General features: G+C 40.4%; 1 protein-coding gene across 1 annotated transcript; it reads left to right on the forward strand.

Annotated features, from left to right (window-relative positions):
- The first annotated feature begins 278 nt into the window (after nt 1-278).
- Nucleotides 279-22,158, forward strand: fmr1 (fragile X messenger ribonucleoprotein 1). The gene is made up of 15 exons (XM_077577191.1): nt 279-697; nt 3,143-3,195; nt 3,309-3,402; nt 3,566-3,637; nt 4,417-4,565; nt 5,182-5,275; nt 5,466-5,582; nt 5,701-5,871; nt 6,622-6,700; nt 7,804-7,955; nt 9,680-9,766; nt 9,908-10,133; nt 11,634-11,828; nt 12,413-12,492; nt 18,477-22,158. Exons 1-15 carry the CDS (start codon nt 647-649, stop codon nt 18,669-18,671), a joined length of 1,815 nt encoding a protein of 604 aa, XP_077433317.1. The 5' UTR covers nt 279-646; the 3' UTR covers nt 18,672-22,158.
- The last annotated feature ends 37 nt before the right edge of the window (nt 22,159-22,195 follow it).

Genomic DNA, 22,195 nt, shown 5'->3' on the forward strand with positions numbered 1-22,195 from the left:
ATGGCAGGACATAAATCTATGCCGTACATACGTGACATAAAACAAATAACATGTCTAGCATGAATCACGTTACAAGTGTAAAATATAGAAGAGGTAGAACAAATCAATGATAATCAAGACGGACCCTCGATTATTCAATTATGATATAATTGTGTACATTTGATCATTTAATAGTCTTTTTTTTATTTTATTTAAATAAATGTGCGTAGATCTGGCATTCTTATGGGTAACCTAAGGACAGCAGCACCAACCTTCCCTGAATGCGAGCAACGTCGGAGTTCAGTAGAGGAAGAAACCGGAGACGTCACATAGATGCAAGCAGCACTAGCTGCCTGACCACTAATCACACAACATTAACTACCTACTACGAGCTAACCCTGTCGCGGTCTTCATGCTTCGACTTTGATTCATCGTAAATCCAAATTTGTATACTAGCATTTAACCAAATAGAGATTTAACGATCTTGCAGCGCAAGGGATCGTTTTACGGCTCCAAATATTTATTTGCACCCCTCGTCTTGCATCTTTCTGGCAGGTCTTTCTAGCTAGCAAGATCCTGCCTTGGCTAGCGTTAGGCTAGCCAGCTAGCTAGCTACTCGTATCGCTAACGGTGGTTAGCTAGCTAGCGAGCTGTGGTAACTTGCGTCATGGATGAACTACTAGTGGAAGTGAGGGGAACAAGTGGTGCCTTTTATAAGGTAGGTTGTTCTATATCTCTCTTTGCAAATTAACACGCGACGCTTACACATCAAGTATACAAGCCAAGTTAGCTAAGGAGCAAAATTCCCAGTTGGACTAGCATTGATTGAGGTACCTGCTCCGGCCTCCGTGCTCCTCTCCACCCTCCGCCGGCCGGGATGCAGAAACGGAAAAAACTGTAAACAAAGCTAAGACGTTACGGATCTGCGCTGACAACAAATCTACTCTCGTGGTGAATCAAACCTTGGCAGTACTTAAGCACGACCAATAGAAACAGTGGCGTTGCTGAACTGAATGGAATCTAATATCAGTGTAACAGTCGCCGATCGGCGGTTCATTGCTAACCTTCTGATTAGTTGTTCTGCACGTTAAGTTGTGTGAAATTCGCCTTTTGTTGACATTTATCGGGATTCATAAGACTGTTAAGGTGCTTGGTTTAAAGTGGTACCTGTTAATAAGGAGACAACTGTTCAGTGGTAATATGACCAGGATGGTTGCTAACGTACTGCGACTGTTTGGAATTCATTTATACCAAAGCACACTAGTTACAATGTAGATCCCTTTTCTTGCTTCAACTCTCCAATGTAGATTTTGTGCATCGTAGACACGTCTTGGTATCCCTCTGTTAAAGAAAGAAAAACTATAATAATATGAAAATGTGTTAATGAAAATTAATCAATGATAATCAAACATTGCATTTGAATAGTGGTACAGCAGATTTTCAAACACTTATGAAAGGCCTGGGCAATCACTGGAATCAAACAATTTTTGTAACTTTCAGTGAGACTTTTGCACCCCTCAGTAGGTAATTTGGGCTCCTCAACATGAGCATGAAGTGCTCCAGTTGTCACAGGTTACTTCCACATACCTGCTTTAGCAGATATTCAATAAGATTTAGACCAGAGCTCATAGAGGCCATTTCAGAATAATCCCCTGTTTTGCTCTCAGTTATTCTTGGGTGGTTATTTTTCTTTAAAGCAGTTTGTTTTACATCATTTTCCTCTGGCAAGACCAATTACCCACTGCTCCTGACACCCAAGTAGCACATTTCTTTCTAGAATACCTTGATATTATTGAGATTTCATTGCACTCTGCACAGATTCAAGTCACCCTGTGTTAAAAGCAAAAAACAAAACAAAAAAACATCCGCAGAGCATGAAAAAGCCTTCTCCGTGTTTTACAGTAAGGACAGTCACCTTTTCTTGGTATGCTTATTTTTGGTGTCTTGTCTGTGTCAAAGCTGATGTGCTTTGCCAAAAAATTCCAGTTTTGTCTTGTCTGCCCGTAGGAATTCTCAGAGAAGCTTTGTGGTTTGTCACCATGCAGTTTGGCAAATTCCAGTCTTGCATCCTTATGATTTAATTTCAACTATGGTGTCCTTTTTCGTCACCTCCATGAAGTCCAGTTTGGCTCAAACAACAACAGATGGTGTGATCCGACACTGTACCTTGACCTTGGAGCATTCGTTTGCTGTTGTTCTGGACTGTTGTGTTACCATTCACATTATCTGTCTCTTTAATTTGTCAACAATTTTTCTCCTGTGGTAATGTCCAGGGAGGTTGGCTACAGTCCCATGGATCTTACATTTCTGAATAATAATAATGATGATTTAAAAAAAAAAAAAAAAACTATACTGTGCTGTTGTAGGCACAGGAACATCAAGCTTCTTGCAGATAGTTTTTGTCTCTAAATTTCTTCTAATCTCCTGAGACAACTCTCTTTTGCTTCCTCTATTTCATGTTTTATGTGCTCACCAACCAGCACAGGGACTACTTAGTACTTGTCACTCTTTAAGCAGGCTGAATTACAAGTTTGAAAACACCTATGATGCTAATTTGAGGACACACCAGGATTGAACATTTTCCAGTGGTGAAATTATTTTCGATCTTTTCTATGAGTACAATTTTGTCCAGGCCTGTTTCATGTGTTTATTTTAAATAATTCTGTTAAACCACAATGCAAAAACATTGTCATTCATTACATTTTTATTTATAGTTGAGTGTTATTCCAGTTAATTCTGTGACCACTGTGGGTTTCTCTTTCATTGGGGTACCAACAATTTGAACATATGTGCACTTGACATTGGACAATTCATGGGCTAGGACTAGGTCAAGGACAGACTACTCATTGGAAATTTTGTTTGCTCCCCTTCTCCGTTACGTTGAGCTTCTTTGCATCATTTACTTCATAGGTTGTTAACCTTGTACAACCCACAGGCAAGCCACTTTGTCTGGAGTCCTTCAGGGCATGCTGTGTCCTACTTTGAACATTTGATATGTACAAATCCATTGTGTTAACAATTTGTGAGTAAGCCAAACTGTCTCAACAAATGTAATCAGTTTTTGGAGCACACAAAACATTTACACTCAAGTTTATCACCAAAATGTTAACTATTTATGTTTCTGAATGTCATCAGGTAACATATTTTAATTTGTTTCTTTTAGGCATTTGTGAAGGATGTCCATGAAGGCTCAATCACAGTTGCATTCGAAAACAAGTGAGTAATTGCGACAGTATCGGCAAACTACAGTAAAATATAAAATACAACAATTTACAGTAAGTTAGTTTGAGTGTTGCAACAATCAACTTAAATGTGTGCTTTCATACCAGTTGGCAGCCGGAGCGCCAGATTCCATTCCAGGATGTGCGATTTCCTCCTCCAACAGGGTTCTGTAAAGAGATAAATGAGAGTGATGAGGTTGAGGTGGGTTTCTTAGTGATTTCATGTTTGCATCCAAACAGCTGGAAAAAAAGAATAATGATTACATTTTTCAGTTTTGCCAGTGGCACCTGCTTAAAAAAAAGAAGTTTTTTTTATTTTTGTTCAGGTTTTTGATGACTAATATTTTCGGTGTGGGTTTGTGCAGGTGTATTCCAGGGCAAATGACAAGGAGCCATGTGGATGGTGGCTGGCCAAGGTTCGCATGGTCAAAGGCGAGGTATGACTCAGTTAAACAATTTCACTTTCATTTCTGTATTTCTGCTTTGCTTTCCATTTACAGTATGCCTTCGTAACTGTCTAGTAGTGGGAGAGACTTGCATGTGTCTTTCTTTCTTTCTGTTGATTGTGCTGAAGTTGTGGAGAATTGCGGCCAATTCTGGTACTAACAGACTTTGGCAACTACTGTACAAATAGGAGTTTTGAGTGGACTGGACACTATTTTCTGTTGGTAAAATATGAAGTTGTCCGTTTTTGGGTAAATCCATGTTCTATTGTACGTTCAATACATATTTAATAAATACCCTGGTAGTCATTCTGCAGTCGTGATCAGTCATCATTCACTCAGTCTGAGTAGCCTACTGCACTCAGAAGTGCAACATAATTACTTCGGCAACTGAAGTTTGATTTAAATCAGACCTTTAAAATGACCATTAAAGCACACACCAATGTCCTAGCGATTGTCAAAATTACACAAATTAATTCCCATTTGCTGATGAAAGATTTATGAGCTGTAAACCTTGGAGCCACCTGGGGGTAAAAAAAAAGATCTGTTAGCTACTCATTTTATATTTCAATAACAGTCTGAAACAATTTTATGACACCACATCATTATAATGTAAGTATTTGCGTTGATTCACTTTTATTGGCCCATGTAAGCATTTTGGATATATCAGGTTCATTTGTATGTGCCCTTAAATTTCCTATTTATGGGTGTTTTAATACCTTTTTTTCATTAGTCTCTGCTGATATATATATGTATATTTTGTGTATCTGTAGTTTTACGTTATAGAGTATGCTGCATGTGACGCAACATTAAATGAGATTGTGACGCTGGAGCGGTTACGGCCGATCAATCCCAACAAACCAGCCACCAAAACTACCTTCCTCAAAATCAGACTGGATGTCCCTGATGATCTACGACACATGTAAGATGGCTTTTATACACTGCCTTGAAAAAGTATTTGCGTCCTGACTGATTGCTTTTTAAAAATTAATGTGTTTATTTACAGTATCTTGATCATAAAGCCAATTTTAATATCACAAAAAAATCAAGTGCTGTATATACAAAATAAAAGTTCTAAATGGGGATTTTATTCATTTTGGTGTGAGGGGTAAAACTTATTTGGCTAATGCTATTCGTGAATTAAAAACAAATAATAATTTTTTTTTTTTTTTACTGCTATTTATAATGCGCTTTTTTAGCTATAGTGCCCAAAGTGCTTTACATAGCCACACATTCACCCGTTCACACAACAGTGGTCGGCTAGTCGGGAGTTGCCCCGGCATTGTTAAATCATGAATTAACTGTCAATGTCATTTGAAGGCTGAGTTTAAAATCAGTAGCCAAAATGTTAACAAATATGATTTTTAACCTACAGGAAAAAAAAAGAATAATCATACTTATGTTGAATGTTTTAAATAGCTAAATTGTTGTCATTGGAGAGGCTTGATCAATGATTGTGCCCAAAACAATTTATTCAGGATAGATGCACATTTTCCTTGCATTTAAAGTATAACAATAACTTGACTCCTTGATATCAGGTGCTCTAAGGAATCGGCACACAAAGACTTCAAAAAGGCCGTGGGAGCGTTCAATGTCACCTACGACTCTGAGAAGAAGCAGCTGGTCATCTTGGTTTGTGTAGCTTTTTTTGAATATTGTATGTACAATATATATTTTTAATATTTGTGTGGGAATAATCAGGATTATACTGCAACGATGGCAGCTTTGTATTTGACTTCATACAAACATTCTACTGTGTTTACATCCACTGGTTTTCGAAGGTACACCATGATGTGAAATGAGCTTTGATTTGTTCTAACAGTCAGTGAATGAGGTCACAGCCAAGCGGGCCAACATGATGAGTGACATGCACTTCAGGAGCCTCCGCACCAAACTGTCACTCATGCTGAGGAATGAAGAAGCCAGCAGACAACTGGAGGTACACGCGCACACTCTAAAACAGAGTCTAAAGCTTTAAATGTAGAACATGAATTGCATCCTCCCCATCCATCAAAAGTAGAAGTCCGACTTATTTACTATTATTGTGTTGCTTGCAGAGTTCCCGACAGCTGGCATCGCGGTTCCATGAACAATTTGTAGTGCGTGATGATTTAATGGGGCTCGCCATTGGGACTCATGGGGCCAACATTCAACAAGCCCGAAAGGTCCCTGGAGTCACTAATATAGACCTGGATGAAGAGACCTGCACCTTCCATATTTATGGAGAGGTATGATAGCCCAACTTGTTCTGTTGACCTAACAATAGATAGGTGCATCTACCCTTCAACTTGACCTAACCGAACAATCACAGATATGCTTTAGAATGGTCTTTCAAGGCTTTCACCCTCATACTTAAGTTAAATACCCTAAACTATTCCAACTTGAGCAAACTATTATGATATTGTAAATGAATTAGTTCTATTGACTCCTGTCCATCTGTTGCTGTCCATGCAATGATCCTGCAAGCATTCACACTTCCTTCGGTGTAGCTTGCATACACATATACGTTGGCACTCTCAACTTTATGTGTTGCCAATAATGCCATTTGCAGGCACTACTTCTTAACGCTGAGTTTTTTTGTCTTTATGAGTAATGTTGTTGCTATTCATTGCATTTTAATAATACACTGAATTAGAATACCTAATGGGAGCTGGGAACTGATATTGCCAACAGTTCCTAACATAAATGTTGTTACGTATGAATAGATACAGAGTAGGAATCCTACTATGGATAATTAAAAGACTGATAATTAATAAGATGATATGTTTTATAGCTCTTGAGGTTTAGCCAGTATATTCTGCAATACAAGTTACCTCCTTAGGCTGCATACATACAAATTGTTACTCTGTCTGAAGTGAATGGAAAAGGACAAAAGTCGGCTAAAAAAAAATTTTTTTTCACATAACCCTATAATAGTCTTACACAAACACTTTTTATAGACAGATGTTATAAAAAAAATTGTTTTGTGTTTATCTAAGGACCAGGAAGCTGTCCGTATTGCACGGGGTTTCCTGGAGTTCTCCGAAGATGTCATCAAAGTTCCCCGGAACTTAGTAGGTGAGAAATTCACTCCACAAATAGGATGAGCTCTGTGGCAGTGTGCGGTGCCCCACTAAATAGCGTTTTTATTGTTATTTTGTTGTTGTTGATATGTATTTATTTTTTACGGAGCAGTGAATGGAAAATGAATGATTATGCATAAATGTGACTGATGATTACTCAAGTGCCAGGAGAAACGGCAGAACTCTGAACTATGCTGCCTATCAAGTAGTGTGACATTATCAGGAAGTGTCTTTAGTCTTCTTTACATAACTGTAGTAGGTAGCATACTTTTAAATTTTTTTATTATTATTTTTTATGTGGCGAATCTCCACTATTCACAGGTTGGGGACTATGCTCTGGCACGAATGGTGAAAATCCACTAAAAAGGTTTGGAAGTGCCTATAAATGCCACAAGATGGCTGTAAAGCACTGCTAAATGAAACTTTTCGACTCACATAAACTTACATGGGGAATTTTTTTACAATGATTTTTCAAGATTTTTTTCTCTCCCATATTTCACCCCCTTTTCCATGGAAAACACATTGAATAGTTATCAGCAGGTTTTCAAAAAGAATTTGGGGGATTTAAAAAATTGATGTTTTTGCACACTAATCAATCATCCATTTACTTCAAACTATTGCGAAGCCACCTTAATTCTTTAAATGGTCTCTAAATCTGGTACAGTAGTCTCCACAATCATAGGGACAAGCCACAAAAAGTTATTGCTCAAAAAGCAGGCTATTGAAGTTCTGTATGCACACATTGCAGCCATACAAAGTTGAGTAGAAGGAAAAAGTATGGTAGACAAAGATGCTCAGGCAACCCCGGCCTTAAAAGGCTTTTGAAACAAAACCCATTCAAGGATTTGGGAGAATGTCACGAGGATTGGATTGACGCTTGAGTCAGTGCATTAAAAAACACTTTACATAGAGTAGAGCCAAGGTCAGAAGCTTTTTCTTTTTAAGGAGAAAAATAACTGGCCAATTGCTCAGTGGTTCGAAGTTTACTCCATGAACTATTGAAAATTAATTGTGTTTTCAATGATATTCTAATTTTCTGAGAGATGCACCTGTATAGAGTATGTCTATTGTGATAATGATTCTACTTTTTCCCTCTAGGAAAAGTGATTGGGAAGAGTGGTAAACTGATCCAAGAAGTGGTTGATAAGTCTGGAGTGGTGCGGGTTCGTATTGAACCAGAAAATGACAAAAAGCCTTCAGTGACATCGTCCACAGTGGCGGCAGCTGCAACAGCATCAGCAGTGGATGATGTAAGTCAGAAATAAACTTGATTCTTAATTAGTACCATATTTAAAGGTGCATTGTGGAGTTTTAAAATGTTAATGTTAAAGATTTTCTGCATCATGCAATGCTCATATGACTACAAAGAGCCCTGACTTTTTAACTGTGACTGCGCCTAGCAGCTTGTAACATCCCTTCAGCATGGAGTGTTCGAACACTCCAGAGTTTCTTGGAGTTTGGTAGGGGTAGAGTGGTAGAACAAAAACAAAATTTTGTATTTTCTTCATTTTAAAAAGACTCAGAGCAGCAAAGTAATCCTGGGGTTCAAAGATCTGGAAGATTGAAGAGCAATCGTAGGCTTGTCTTGTCAGCTAAATGTGGCCGTTCCAAAATCTACCAGAAACCATTAAAACACATGCTTATAATCAAGTTTTGGGGGGGGGGGGGATTTTTTCTTCCTGCAGACACATTTTTTAAGTCCAGAACCAGGCCTGTCACGATAAAAATGTTTGCTTGGCAATAAATTGCCCCAGAAATTATTGCGATAAATGATATTGCGGTTTTCATAAAAAAATTATATAATAAATAAATCCAAAGAATTCCCACAGTTTCGTTCAGCTTTGATACCAGCTCCATTTGTCCGCATTATTTCCAAATGATGGCTCGTCCCTACTACTCAGGGGCCCTCACGCTGAATGTGATGCGCCAAATGTGCCGCTGTTGTGCCGGGGTGGTTGCCCCCGAGGAGGTTTGTATCCCATGCCTGCCGCGGATCTTATGATTTTTACCATATAAAAGTGACGATTTTTCGAAAATGTTCCTAACCCTAACCTTAAACGTCAAAAATGTGCTTTTTGTAAGTATGCTGAGATTTCCCACTGCGTGCGTGGTCATTGAACGCACCTAGAGTCCATTGCGGAATGTGAGCGTGTTCTTGCTTTTCTTTTGTTTATCTGCGATAAGTATTATTTTTCTTGTTACAAAACCTTTTTTCTAAAACTCAAAAACACACGTATCTTGTTCATGCGTTTATCAAAAAACATGCGTACCCGCGGCAGAGGATACTATTTTTTGGGGGGTAACTACTTTGGCACATCACCGCCTCCAAGAGTGTGCGTGTCAAGATGATTCACTCCTCAATACGCTAAGCACGGTTTAGGATTCAGTCGTGACAGGAAAGTTAACTTGGTGTCTTCGGTAAAGCCCGTATCTCACTGAGCAGCACAGGATTGTGAGGGTGTGTGGACGTAGCGAGTCTTGCTTTTTCGGCAGGCTTCGAAGCAATGAATAAAAACAACACCGATAGCTGTGGTGCGCTGCTGGCAATAATGCTATATGGCTATTAGCAACGCTAATGCCGTCGGTGCAGGCGGCGTGAGTTCGCTTACCTGCCCGGGAGACTGTGTGTGCGTGAGCGAGTGAATAGAAAGAGAAAAAAAGCCACTTTACCCAATGGCTGACATAGTGAAGCAACGGACCAGCGCTTATGTTGTAAACAAACACGCACGCACATGCCTGAGAATTATCGCGTCCGGCAAATTTATCAAGCTCGTTTTTTTATTATCGTGCAATTAATTGATTTATTGCATATCGCGTCAGCCCTATCCAGAACTATATAAGTGCAATGTTCAGACCATTAGAGAGTACCTTTAACCAGTGTAGTCTGCTTCAATGCAAATTGAGTCCTAAGGGCGTGTACAAATGTGAAAAATACTTAAATTTTATATTTCTATTTTGACAATCTTTGCCATAGGGAATGGTCCCCTTTGTATTTGTGGGGACCAAGGAAAGCATCTCAAATGCAACGGTACTGCTGGACTATCACCTCAACTACCTGAAGGTACACAAGAAATGGCATGTAACAGCTGTGTTAAACCATTTACCAGTCTCACATGAGATGACACCTTGGCAATGATCATGTCCAATGGTTATTCATTGTTGCATTCTTGCATATTAATAAAATTCCTCCCAATGACCACAGGAGGTGGACCAACTTCGTCTGGAGCGTCTTCAGATTGACGAGCAGCTGAGACAGATAGGAGGCGGAGGCGGTGTAGGAGGAACGGGCCCACGCAATCTTAAAGACAAAAGCTACGTGTTTGATAATGGCACGGGCCTTGGCAGAGGTGCAGGAGGAGGGAAACCCTATGGAGGAGGAGGACGAGGCGGTCGAGGGCGGAGAGGAGGCGGTGCTGCGTTTGCCTCAGGTGCTGTTCCATTACTACTTCAGTTCTGTACTTGTATATGGCACACCAATGTTGAACTTGAATAGAAACTTTGAGGTCAGCACAGCTAATGACTGTAATTTTCAGAGGTGGGCATTCCGTCAGTACTGATGGACTGTCAGACGGCTTGAAAGCTTAGTCCTTCGGTGCGGCATTTTACATTAGGCAGGTTATTGAACAACTGAAGGGTCCTAAAAAGGGGAAGCTCTTGAGTCTGTTGGCCATGCGCGGCAGTATTCCGACCGCGTGCAAATACTATTTGTGACGGACAAGATGAGTGAGGAAAAGATTAATAGAGTAACAAACAATGTCAAGCGGAAAATAGTAGTGATGGAAGTGTGGTAAAAATTGATGGACAGATGATTGATGGACTGTGCCCATAAAATTTGTTGTGGTTCCTATTCCTAAAATACCGGCTATAATTTAGCAATTATGGGAGCCGAATTAATTAATTATGTTTGCAGATTGATGATTACTGTTGATTTGGCTTGAAATATTAACGGCAGAAATTCAGAAATAAGCCGCGTCACCTTAATGCCGCAGGGGTCAAATCATGGGAAAAGAAATAGCATTTTATAATCTGTAAAGTATGCTAATATATGCTCAGTTTAAAGACCTCGTATTATTCAACTTTTCCACATACTAAAATAGTTCTCAAATGTGTAAAAGACATGTCTCTGACATGCACTCGTCAAAATTTACTTTGGATCTAATATTTTTGCTGTCCCTAAATCCGCCAAAAAACGGTCTGTTCAAAACAGCCTGTTTTAGGGGCGTGTCTCTTATGTAAATAGCTTCACCAGGCCACGCCCAGGCCATGCCCTTCTCTCTCGAAGGGGCTGTGATTTCGGCTTGGTAGCCATGTGCTAATGTTGTAAATGGGCCATGGACTGGCCATGAGAGCCGAAACAGTGTGGTACAACCGTACCAATTTGAGCCCGACAGTCTCTCTTTTACACATTTGAGAATTAATATGTGGAAAAAGTGGCATAATGTTTTACTGTAAAAAAAAAAAAAATAGTTACTAGTAGTAACATTACTACAGAGACTATTTCGTAGCTTTAGTTTGCCATTGTTTAGGCAATGGTAACCGGCAACTCTCCTGCGAGCGTTATTTTGCCGTGAATGTCTCAGATTTGCTGTGAATGCTTGTAGACATTTACAAACAGTAAAGCAGACAGCTTCTCGAATTTCTGCGAGTGTGACAAACCTTTACCAGAGGCGGTGTCACTAACCCGAGGGGGCGGGGTCGAGTGTACGTCCGTGTCTTATTGACGTCCGCAAGTCACGGAATTTTAATCTGCCCGTTTGAAGCACACATTTTAGAAAGGAGGAGAAAGCTAAAGAAGTTGCGGATGGACTTTTTTTCATACCTGGTTGGATTGTAGACACGCCGGGGGGGGGGGGGGGGTTATATTGATAGAAAACCCCACTAAAGGGCATTTTCATACTATGAGACCTGACTTGCGCATTGCCCACTAGGCACCAACTCAGAGGCATCCAACGCTTCAGAGACTGAGTCAGACCACCGAGATGAGCTCAGCGATTGGTCCCTGGCACCCACAGAGGAGCTGATGACAGGAGGTGGGACATTGCCAAGACGGACAGATGGCAGGAGGAGACCGGGTGGGGCAGGACTTCGAGGGCGAGGTGGAAGAGGAAGGGGAGCTTATAAAGGTAAGTTGTTTATTATCATTGGCCGACGGTGTCACATGTAGAGTTTTCTGGATCACGTCATTGGAAATCGGAGCTGATCTCGTAATTAGCAACTAATTAGACAAACAAAAAGTCTTTTTTTTTTTTCACGGTCACAAAGCAGAAAAGTATTCCTGGGATTCAAAGAGCTTGCCAAATGGAAGAGCAAGTTTGTTCAGTGCCATGATTTTAACTCTTTGACTGCCAAAAACGTTAAATAACATTTAGTAAAATCCTATGGAGGAGTGGAGGAGTTTTCAAAACAGAGGTGAAACTAACCATTTTCTATTGTTGATTACTGAAAAACGGAATAAGGTAGAAACAAACTTGTTTTTCTGATGAAAGATGAGAGTCCAATCTTTCATTTGGTAGTATGTGTGTTTCCATAGTCCAAACACATAATTTTCTGTGGACCTTGAAAGATCAGTCAAAAATGCTTATATTGGCTGGCACCCACGGCATCCCTTTTCTGAAAACGTCTGGCAGTCAAAGAGTTAAGTATGATAGTAATAATAATCAATAATTAATTACTAAGTTGACATATTCTCTCGGACTGTCCAATTTAGGGGACGATGTGCAGTGGAGCGACCCAAGGCCTCGTCATATCAGAGAACCCAAGACGAGACCACAGGAAGACACCTTACAGGTACTGTCCTTTATACATATAGTGTCTGCAGTGCTGACTGCACCGTAATTTAATCAGGCAATGTTTAAAAAAAACTTTATGATACATCGGGTAGCATGATGGTTGGTGGTTTACTGAAGCTCTAAAATGCCCAAAGGTGTGAATGTGAATGGTTAGCTACCTTTTGTGTCAACCCTGTGATTGACTAGCGAACAGTCCGAGGTGTACCCCACCTCTTGTTATACACAAGTCTGCTGGGATAGCATACAAGATAGTTGCTTGAAAGTAATTCAATATTGCAATAGAAAATTGTAAAATATGCATTAGTTCTGTTAGTCTTTAGCAGATTTATTCATTGACTACTTACCACGCATTGGATAGTTGTCAAATTCAAGTTTACTGCTCCCTCAAAATGTCTTGAAATGAATTACCCTAAAATAGATGGAGCTAGAGAGCAAATCAGAATAGTTTATGTATGCAACAAAAAGGTTATGTTTGTTTGAATGTTTGTACCTAAACTAACTAAAATTATATTCCAACAAAAGTAAATTAAAGGGATGTGATAGGATCTTCCAGGTAATCAATTCATCATATAGCAATTGGAAACTTGTATGCGTCCAAAAAGTTTACTAACTACACGTTTCTAATAGGGGTGTGCCAATACATCGATTATTAGATTCATCGGGATTCAACACTTGACGGTTTGATTACGATTCTTAAATGTCCAAAAACGATTATTTTCCATTATAACTTAGTGACAGGAACACTACCGCTGCAGTAAAAGAGACGCCTGCCGCCCGGACACCTAGAGAAATGCACAAGATTAGGATGACGGCAGCGGAAATTACTGAGCGACAGATTTTTTCCTCAGGATGAAATGCTAACGGGAAACCTGTAACAGCACCTCTCGCCTTTCCACCCTGGGTTAGCGGAGAATAATCCCGACAGTTGTTGCTCTTAACCAGCAAACAATAGAAGAAGGACTGTCAAAACTTCCCCGCAGCTCTGAAAGGGCGAGACGAATGTCATCATCCACCGTAACCTTTAGTCTATATTCGGTCGTTAACAACCAGGGCTTTCGCGCTCTTGTGCGGACGCACCACAGTGAAAGTGAAAGTGAAAGCGAAAGTATTTTGCCTGTAAAGCTGTTCCCGAACCGTACAACATGACCAAAAGTGCTGTAATCACTGAAAAAAGCATGCAGGACAGCTGTGACGTGATGGGTGAATTTCCGGTGCTACAGAATAATATATCACGGAAACGGCACACTTAATGAATGAGTTGAGCAACGATTGGGAGCTGGTAAGTGACGTCCTCCAAAAACAGTTGATGTTGTAGAATGTTGTTTTAAAGCTGTTGAGGGATTTATGCTTCCCATTGAAGATTTTGTTTGGAAGTCTTTATATTATTTACTGAATAACTTATCTTTTGTGTTGGTTCGAACTGAATTAGCTGAATAAGTGAAAGTTTTTTCGGGTAAAAGTACAGAAATCTGTGAACACCGCAAAGTATTTTGGTTACAAGAAGTCTTATTTATTTCTAAAGGCACTTTATGTTTAATGTTTTCCAGAAAATTTGGATTTCATTCCACCAGAGTACATTTTATTGTATTGTTAATAGAGAAGTCAATTTTTTTTATTTTAAGTACTGCCTTTGAAACGGTTAATGTTTTTGCACCTTCTTGTGAAAAAGAGCAGCTCATTGGGTGATTGGAAACAAAAAATAATGGACATAAATTAATTTGGCTACTTTAATTAATGAATACTGACAAATATACCTTATATATGCTTAAAAGTATGAAGTAGCCACAAAGTAAGAAAAAAAAATCCTAAAAGATGCATCGAAAATTGTGATAATCGTGAAATTGTGATGATCGTTAATAGCGTGATAATCGTTCAATAATCGAATCGTAGCACCCTGAATTGTAATCCAATTAAATCGTGGGTTGCCTTAGATGGCACACCCTTAGTTTCTAACTACAGTCCCACCACCACATTGTCCAAGTACGCATTTTAGGAGAGTGACCTTGCCGGTGATGGCAATAATTGAGGCTGCATGCTCCAGATCTGGTGCCAGATACATTTTTAATTGCCTCTTCACAAGAAAGTCACATACACAAACAGCAGCATTGGACAGTTTGTTCAAACCTAACTGCTATCATGAGCTCATACAACACTAATCCACAAAAAAACTCCAAATGTGCAGACTGCTTTATGGCATACGTCACTTCCTCCTTTCCCCATTCGTTACAATTCCATTCAATTTGAATGTCGACACACGATTACTGCTTTCCTGGCAAAAGCTGCAAAACAATTACAAAATGTTGTCTGAGACAAAAAAGAAAAAGGGAAGATACCTGGATTAAAGGACAGTCAAGGATCAACATTGGCCCGAATTTCACTCTCTGGCATGAGCTAAAAACAACAACAACGCAATGCGCTTGTCCTCACAGGAAATGTGGTCTTCCTTCAGACATAACAATACCGCTTTTGTCCATATGGTGCCACCATAATCAACGTAAACTCAAAGTTCCTTAGTAATCATAGCAATCATAGTAGTAATAATAATAGTAAAAAAAAAAAAAAAAAGGTGTATAAGAGATTAGCCAGGGCCATGTTGCAACAAGCTTTTTTTCCTCAATATTTTCATCAGGAATGTGAATATTGACGAAATTTACAGTAATTTCTGGACTATAAGGCGCACCTGACTATAAGCCGCACTAGCTAGATGTATGCGGAAGATTTAGCTCAACACTCTTTGCAGCGGTACACGTTGAAACGATTGATTAGTGGAATCGATTGGATTACAAACATTTGGGCGGGTCCTTGAGCAGCGTTACAAAACCACTGGCCTCACTGACCATAGACAAATCTACCAGGAGCACCAACAACAAACAATATTCAAAGTCCCTTAAAAGGGCAAGATCACAGTTTTACTCTGATGCCATCAAAAACAGTCAAGACAATTCCAAACACCTTTTCGCCACAGTCAACCATCTCCTCAAACCACAATCTCCCCCACTTACCCACAGCAGAGCAATGCAAACTTTTTGGGGGATTTTTTCACCTCCAAGATTGCACACATCCGATCTGCTCTCTCCGGCCCTCCCATTCAAACCGTAACCCCAACATCTGCTATCTCCCAACCCTTTACGGCTTTCCTTTGGTCACGTCAGAAGAGGTGCTGAACATCGTCAGGAAAATGAAACCCACCTGTGCCCTGGACCCTCTCCCAACCTCCCTGGTAAAAACCCATATCTCTGTTTTAAGTCCTCTGATCACCTCCATTATAAACCACTCTCTCCAAACCAGTCATGTACCCTCCGTTTTAAAGAAGGCAATCGTCATACCACTTCTCAAAAACATACCCTTGACCCAGAGGACCTCTCAAATTACAGGCCCGTCTCTCATATCCCCTTTATTTCTAAAGTGCTTGAGAAAGTAAGTCACATCCATCTTCAAAAACACAACTGAACAATCTCTCCGAAAAATTCCAGTCTGGTTTTTGCCTCGCCCACAGCACAGAGACTGCGCTTGTAAGAGTCACTAATGATCTCCTCATGTCATCCGATGCTGGCTCTCCCTCTCTCCTCATCCTGCTCGAACCTATCCGCTACCTTTTGACGCAATCGACCATGGCATCCTACTCAACCGGCTCCACCACACCTCTAGACTTGCTGACACTGCCCTAAGCTAGTTTCAGTCATACTTGACAAATCGGATAGAATACGTATCCTTGGGCCACTCTACATCAAACCTACACACAGTCACCTGCGGTGTTCCCCAGGGGTCAGTTCTTGGCCCCATCCTCTTCTCTTTATCTCACTCCCCTTGGCCAGGTCATCAGCCGTCATGGTTTTTCGTTCCATTGCTACGCCGACGACACACGGCTGTATGCCAATGCTACTGCTGCAGCCCCACCTTTTTCATCACCGTCATCCCCGTCACAACTCACCACCTGTTTGGAAGAGAAAAAGATATGGTTGGAGCACAATTCAGCAGCTCCAAAACCGACGGCATCCTAGTTGGCACTCCTCACCAGACCAAGTTATCACCCATAACCTGCATCACCTTTTCTGGTTCCTGCATTCCTCTTGCATCCACAGTAACCAATATTGGAGTGAAAATGGACCGCCAGCTCATCAACCACCTCTGCAAGACCTCCTTTTATCACCTCCGGAACATTTCTAAACTCCGTCCAATCCTCTTTCTCACAGATGCCGAGAAGCTGGTCCACGCCCTTATTTCCACCAGACTGAACTACTGCAACACACTCTTCATCGGGATCCCTTACAAGAGCCTGCAGAGGCTCCCAACACATCTAAAACTCTGCAGCTTGGATCCTGATGAGAGTACGCAAATATGAGCACATTACCCCCATCCTCCGCTCACTTTTCACTGGCTTCCCGTCTCCACCAGGATTGAATACAAGGCTTCCCTCCTCACACACCAATGCCTTTATGGTCATGCCCCCCTCAATCTCAAAGGACTCCTCAGTCTACAAAGCACAACACGTTCCCACCGCTCTACCCACTTAAAGCTCCTCCACACACCCAGGTCCAAATTGAGGACCATGGGAGATAGGGCCTTTTGTGCTGCTACCCCACGTCTTTGGAACGGCCCTCCCTGACCCACTGAGGGCACCACAATCTATTGACTGTTTTAAAAGAACTCTTAAGACATTTCTTTTTAGCAGAACCTATGGACCCCCCTCTTAGATGTTTTTATAACTAAAAAATGCATGTCATTTTTCTTCTCTACTTGTAGCCCTTTGAGGTCTTGCGATATAAAGGGCATTATGAATAAAATCCATTATTATTATTATTTGCTGATAGTGCCCGGACCGGACTACATGCCAACGAATGCTCTGAGGCAGGATGGCTTACAAAACACGGACATTCTTGCGTCTTCTGTACTTTCGGATGTTATTGGTTGCTATGTGCATTTATCAATTGTGAATTCGAGGTGAAGAATATCGGCAAGTTGGCTAGTTCCCCAATCGCGCTAGCTACTCTAGCTGTGCTAGCATGTTACAACCAAAACAGCAACATTGTTGATTCATCACTTATTTTCGTACACTTTAACAACACTTTCAACTTGTTGGGCTGCTGGGAAATGAAAATAAGAGACCTTGAGGGTATTTGGAGAGATCTCAAAATCTAACATGTTGAACCACCAGATCTATATTTAGCGAGAGCTAGCCACGGCTAGCAGCTCACATATATCACGATCGCATTATGGTAAAAGCATTTTTACCATCTTACAATGATACTTACCTTAATCAAAATGGTTAGAACACACTTTGGGAGACTTTGTCGGTTGGAAATCCTTTCGATGTATCTTTGCCATTCCGGACACCTTTGTCCATTCCCATTTGTCATTCCATGGACCCGTGAACGGCATACAGTACAATGTAGGGCAAATGACATTGTGTAAATACTATCTAGAAGTTTCGTTTCACATCTGTTTTTGCACCATTGCGAAGCGCTTCGTGAAAATCCGGAATGAATGAATCAAAGTTACTTGTAGCAAGCAACACGAGCGCTCCTCAACCTTTGCTTGCCGCTTGCCACACCAGAGGCCCGCTGAATCGATAGGTGGGGGTCGCTGGCGTCATGTAAATACTATGTATACAGTAATACTGATAGCCACTGAGGGAAGGCGCTGGAAGAGGTAGTGACCCGAGTGTCAAGGTTCTAAGAAGATTTTGCCTGCCCTTGTCTTGGTTCTTGCAGGGTGCAGGTGCTCAACAGTGGTTAAGGGGGTAACGAGAGCTTGGATACTTTCTTGAATCCCACCTTTTTTCTTTTCTTTTTTAAAATTGATTGGCAGGCAGTTTCCGGCCACTTTGATCTTCAAATAAAAGGCCTAGCATAACATCACCTATAAGTTGGAAACTACCCAAAAAAAAATTATTATTTTTTTCAAACACACATGAGAGCAAATGTCTTCTCTTTCACTGTCATTATTTGCTGTATGACACTTGCTTGTGTCGCCCCACCACAGATTCGTGTGGACGGGAACAACGAACGTAGTGTGCAGCATTCCTCGGGAGGGCGAGGAGGAGGGCCTTCATCACAGGGTGGGCACAGTGCCGGTGGCGATGGCCCGCTACGCCATCAGCAGCAGCGGCCCATTAGGGACCGAGGAATGAAGAAGGAGAAGCAGGACGCTCCCCCTCTGGTGAACGGAGTGTCGTAGATGCATCACTGGAGAACCTTCTCACGTTCACAAATGAACCCACACTCTTCATACACAAACAACCACCGCTCTTTAACCATCCACAATTTTTTTTTTCTTCTCTTTTTCCGTTTTTGTCAATATAACATTAGACAGGAGCTTCCATCAGCATGGAAGGTTGTAGTGAGTAATTTTAGTGAAGACCCACTGCCTGTGTGCTACATCTGTGTACTGCTCAGTGTAGTGCAGCGAGCTGGTCTGGGACCGAATGGATGTAGTCCTCCTATAGTGAGAACGCAATGAAGTTTATTGACGTAAAAGCAGCCTCTCTTGTCCAGCAAATTTCATACTTCAATGTCAAAACGCATCTAATATTCAATTATACGTGTCACTTTTCTCCATCAGCTCATTAAGCCACGTGGATGCGGCTCATGCTCGCCTTCACGTTCTTTTGAACTGGACCTTCGACTTGTTTGGAAACTGCTCTTTTGACCAGATGGTTCGGGCACAATGAGGGCAACCCGTGACCGCTGTAGTGGCCTAAACGTACTGTAGTCCAGTGTAGCTCAGTGCTTTGTAGACGAGGTGAGTTTAGTAACTGACCTTGGACAGCAAACACACACACGTCCCCAAGCTGCTCATTGACAAGTCATTTGGGAAAAGTCTAGGTGGATAGTGGATGCACTTCGACATCTCAGCTAGCTTGTTCTTTTAGACGGTAAGCAAGAAGCCTTGACAATGGAGTGGCCACTGCTCATGATGACAAGGCAAATCAGTGTTGACTGACCTAATGTCAGGGTAGATAAAACCATTGAATTTAATATATAGCAAATTCCACAAAAATGCTCTGAGCTTTTGAAGAACCATGGTTATCTCAGTAAGTTCTTACGGAAGAATCTGGTTCCTGTAATCTCTGGCTTGTTGACTGATGGCATTCGTCTGTCAATCATTTTTACTTCTTGGTGTGTTTTGATGAGTCAAGCGGAGCTCCATTTCCCGCATGAATTAAAATAATTCTTATGTATCCGTCACGGAAAAATTACCCTCATTTAATTAAGCCAGAGCGTAAACTCAATTGGATCTTATTTTCAGCACCTCCTCGTCTTTGTAACGGTTGTTTCCATCTGTCTGCCCTTTTTATAAGCCACTGACTGATTTGTAAATTAGTTCCAACTATTTAGGCCCGTGCATCACTTTTCTGTGCCACACTCTGGATATACACAAGTCTCGTGCTCACAACTTGCTTTCTGAGGCCAATATTCCTTTCCATTGTGCTTGCTTTTACAGAAGTATGAGTTAATTGTGATTCTTTTTCACTAATCTTTAGCTTTCACACTGCAGCCAGGCAGTTTTTTTTTTTTTTAAGTTAGCTTTTTCTGCATTGCATCAAAAAGTGGTTTGAGTACAAATAATCTTTTAACTTTCCATAAAGCATCAACAGAATGCAGTTGTTTTGTGTTGTTGAAAAGGAGATAGGGTGGCATACTGTATATAATGATGTCATAAATTGTCTGAAAACAATTGTACTATTGTTTCGAATGTGCACTTACCCTTATTTTCTTTCTTTTGTTGCTGTTTGATATCAGTTAAATGCTAGGTCTCTTAATAATAAACTTGTTGTATAAAAAAAAAAAAAAAATGCTCCATAGCACGGTTGAGTCACATTGATAGTGAATGTCCATAGCACTGCTGCAGATGTCCAAAACTACGAAGGATTTCCTCACGCTCTATACTGTAAAGTGTCTCATGGAAGAAAACTCACTGCAGGCCATTTTCAATGATACAATAACTTAAAATTACAATTACAATTGTAACTGTTTTAGCAGTGGATTTTCATTACAAATACATGAAGGGCTTATAAAGTTTTCAGTGAATCGGGGGTAATGCATCAAACCTGCTTTAATTGTTTCAGCCTTTGACAAGCTCCATTTTTTTAAGCTTGTTCGCCACATAGTGGCAATCTATCGAATCATTTCATTCTTAAAATGTCGGATGCACGCAGTCCTTATCATTTCAGATGAATAGTGGAGAAATTACAAAGAATCTTGAACCTTCATTCAAAAAGGAAAAGGGGAAAAAAATCCCATTTATTAAACAAGCTAATAAACCCAAGAATAGTAAAAGGAAAGATTAGGCTGAGATTGTATGTGTCATGTTGGTTTCCACTTCCAATCTATAAAAAGGACACACTTTAAAAGTTGAAATCGACTTCAACAGCAAGATATTAACTTGTGTGCATTGTTGTCTTTCTATGGGGTTAATATGAACAAATGGTGCAAAAGTCAAAGCCTGTACTATAATAGAAAAATGTACATTGAGGAGGTGGGAAACTTGCATGCTGCCCATGTATAGTCGGTAAGGAACTGCTGCTGCGATGGAATTATCTGTGCAGATGAAAGCCATCATTCTTCCACTCGTTCTGACAAGATTTATATTACTGTATCAGTTCAATGCTGGAAAACAAACAAAATGGAAACAAAACTCTTGAGACATGTAAGTGAAGGAACTCCTATGAAAACCCTGAATGGGATACCAACAATGACATCAACATTTTACAAATAATGTTGAATTTTTGAAAGGCACCGCAAATTATCTTTGGGTTTGTGTGTTGTTTTGGTCGACCCTGTACTAAAGTATGTCGGTTAAATGCATCCAAAGCAGCAGAAGTGCTGGGATTCAACCCTTTTGAAGACTTTTCTATTGATGTATATGTTATTTGCAGAATGGATGTTGTGTGTCAATTCCTCCTCTATGACTGATAGCAACTTTAGTGACAACCTTGGTCACAGTGTTATGGCTGTCCCCTTCTAATAAAATGTCAAACAATATTTTAACTGGACTTTTGCAAACTTGACACGACTTATCATAGGGGAGTGTGTTTGACTTTGGGCATTTTTACATAAATGTTTCAACGAAGTTGATTGAGTAATTAGGGTTGGATATGGTTGTTTAAAACCTTTTAAAATTTCATCTGAATGTAGATGGCCAGTTGCTCTCAATCCGAACCATCTGAGGAGTGTAATTTTACCCATGCCACACTTGGAATTACAACTTTGGATAGTGAAGGACTAAATTAAAAAATCTCCCTGATTCGTATGAGCAAAACTACATTTTTGGAAGAGATGGGTCATGGTGTGTCAAGGCATGTTTTGACTGAAAATGACCAACCTAGACTTTCTTGCTTGCCACTCTGCAACAAATGTCTCTTCTCTTACTCCAGAATGTATAATGTAACAAATGCTAACTTGACACATTGGTGGCTGCTTAACAGAGAAGCAGGAAGGCAAGATTAAAAGAAAAATCTGTACATACTAAAACCAGGGTAGTCTTTAAAAAAAATAAAATAAACAACTGTAAATCTTGTGAGCACTTTCGGGCATTTTTTTCCATTCCCCTTTGTAAATACTACTTACTAGCATTTAAAGTGTCTGGGTTTACATGTCTGGTTATAGTGCAATATATTTTGTATGCAAGCAGTTTCAATAAACAAAAATTGATCTTCTGATAACTCTTTTCTCGTCTTTCTATTGGACAATCATTTCTTC

This window comes from Vanacampus margaritifer, chromosome 10, assembly GCF_051991255.1.
Source record: "Vanacampus margaritifer isolate UIUO_Vmar chromosome 10, RoL_Vmar_1.0, whole genome shotgun sequence".
In the NCBI taxonomy this organism is placed as follows: Eukaryota; Metazoa; Chordata; class Actinopteri; order Syngnathiformes; family Syngnathidae; genus Vanacampus; species Vanacampus margaritifer.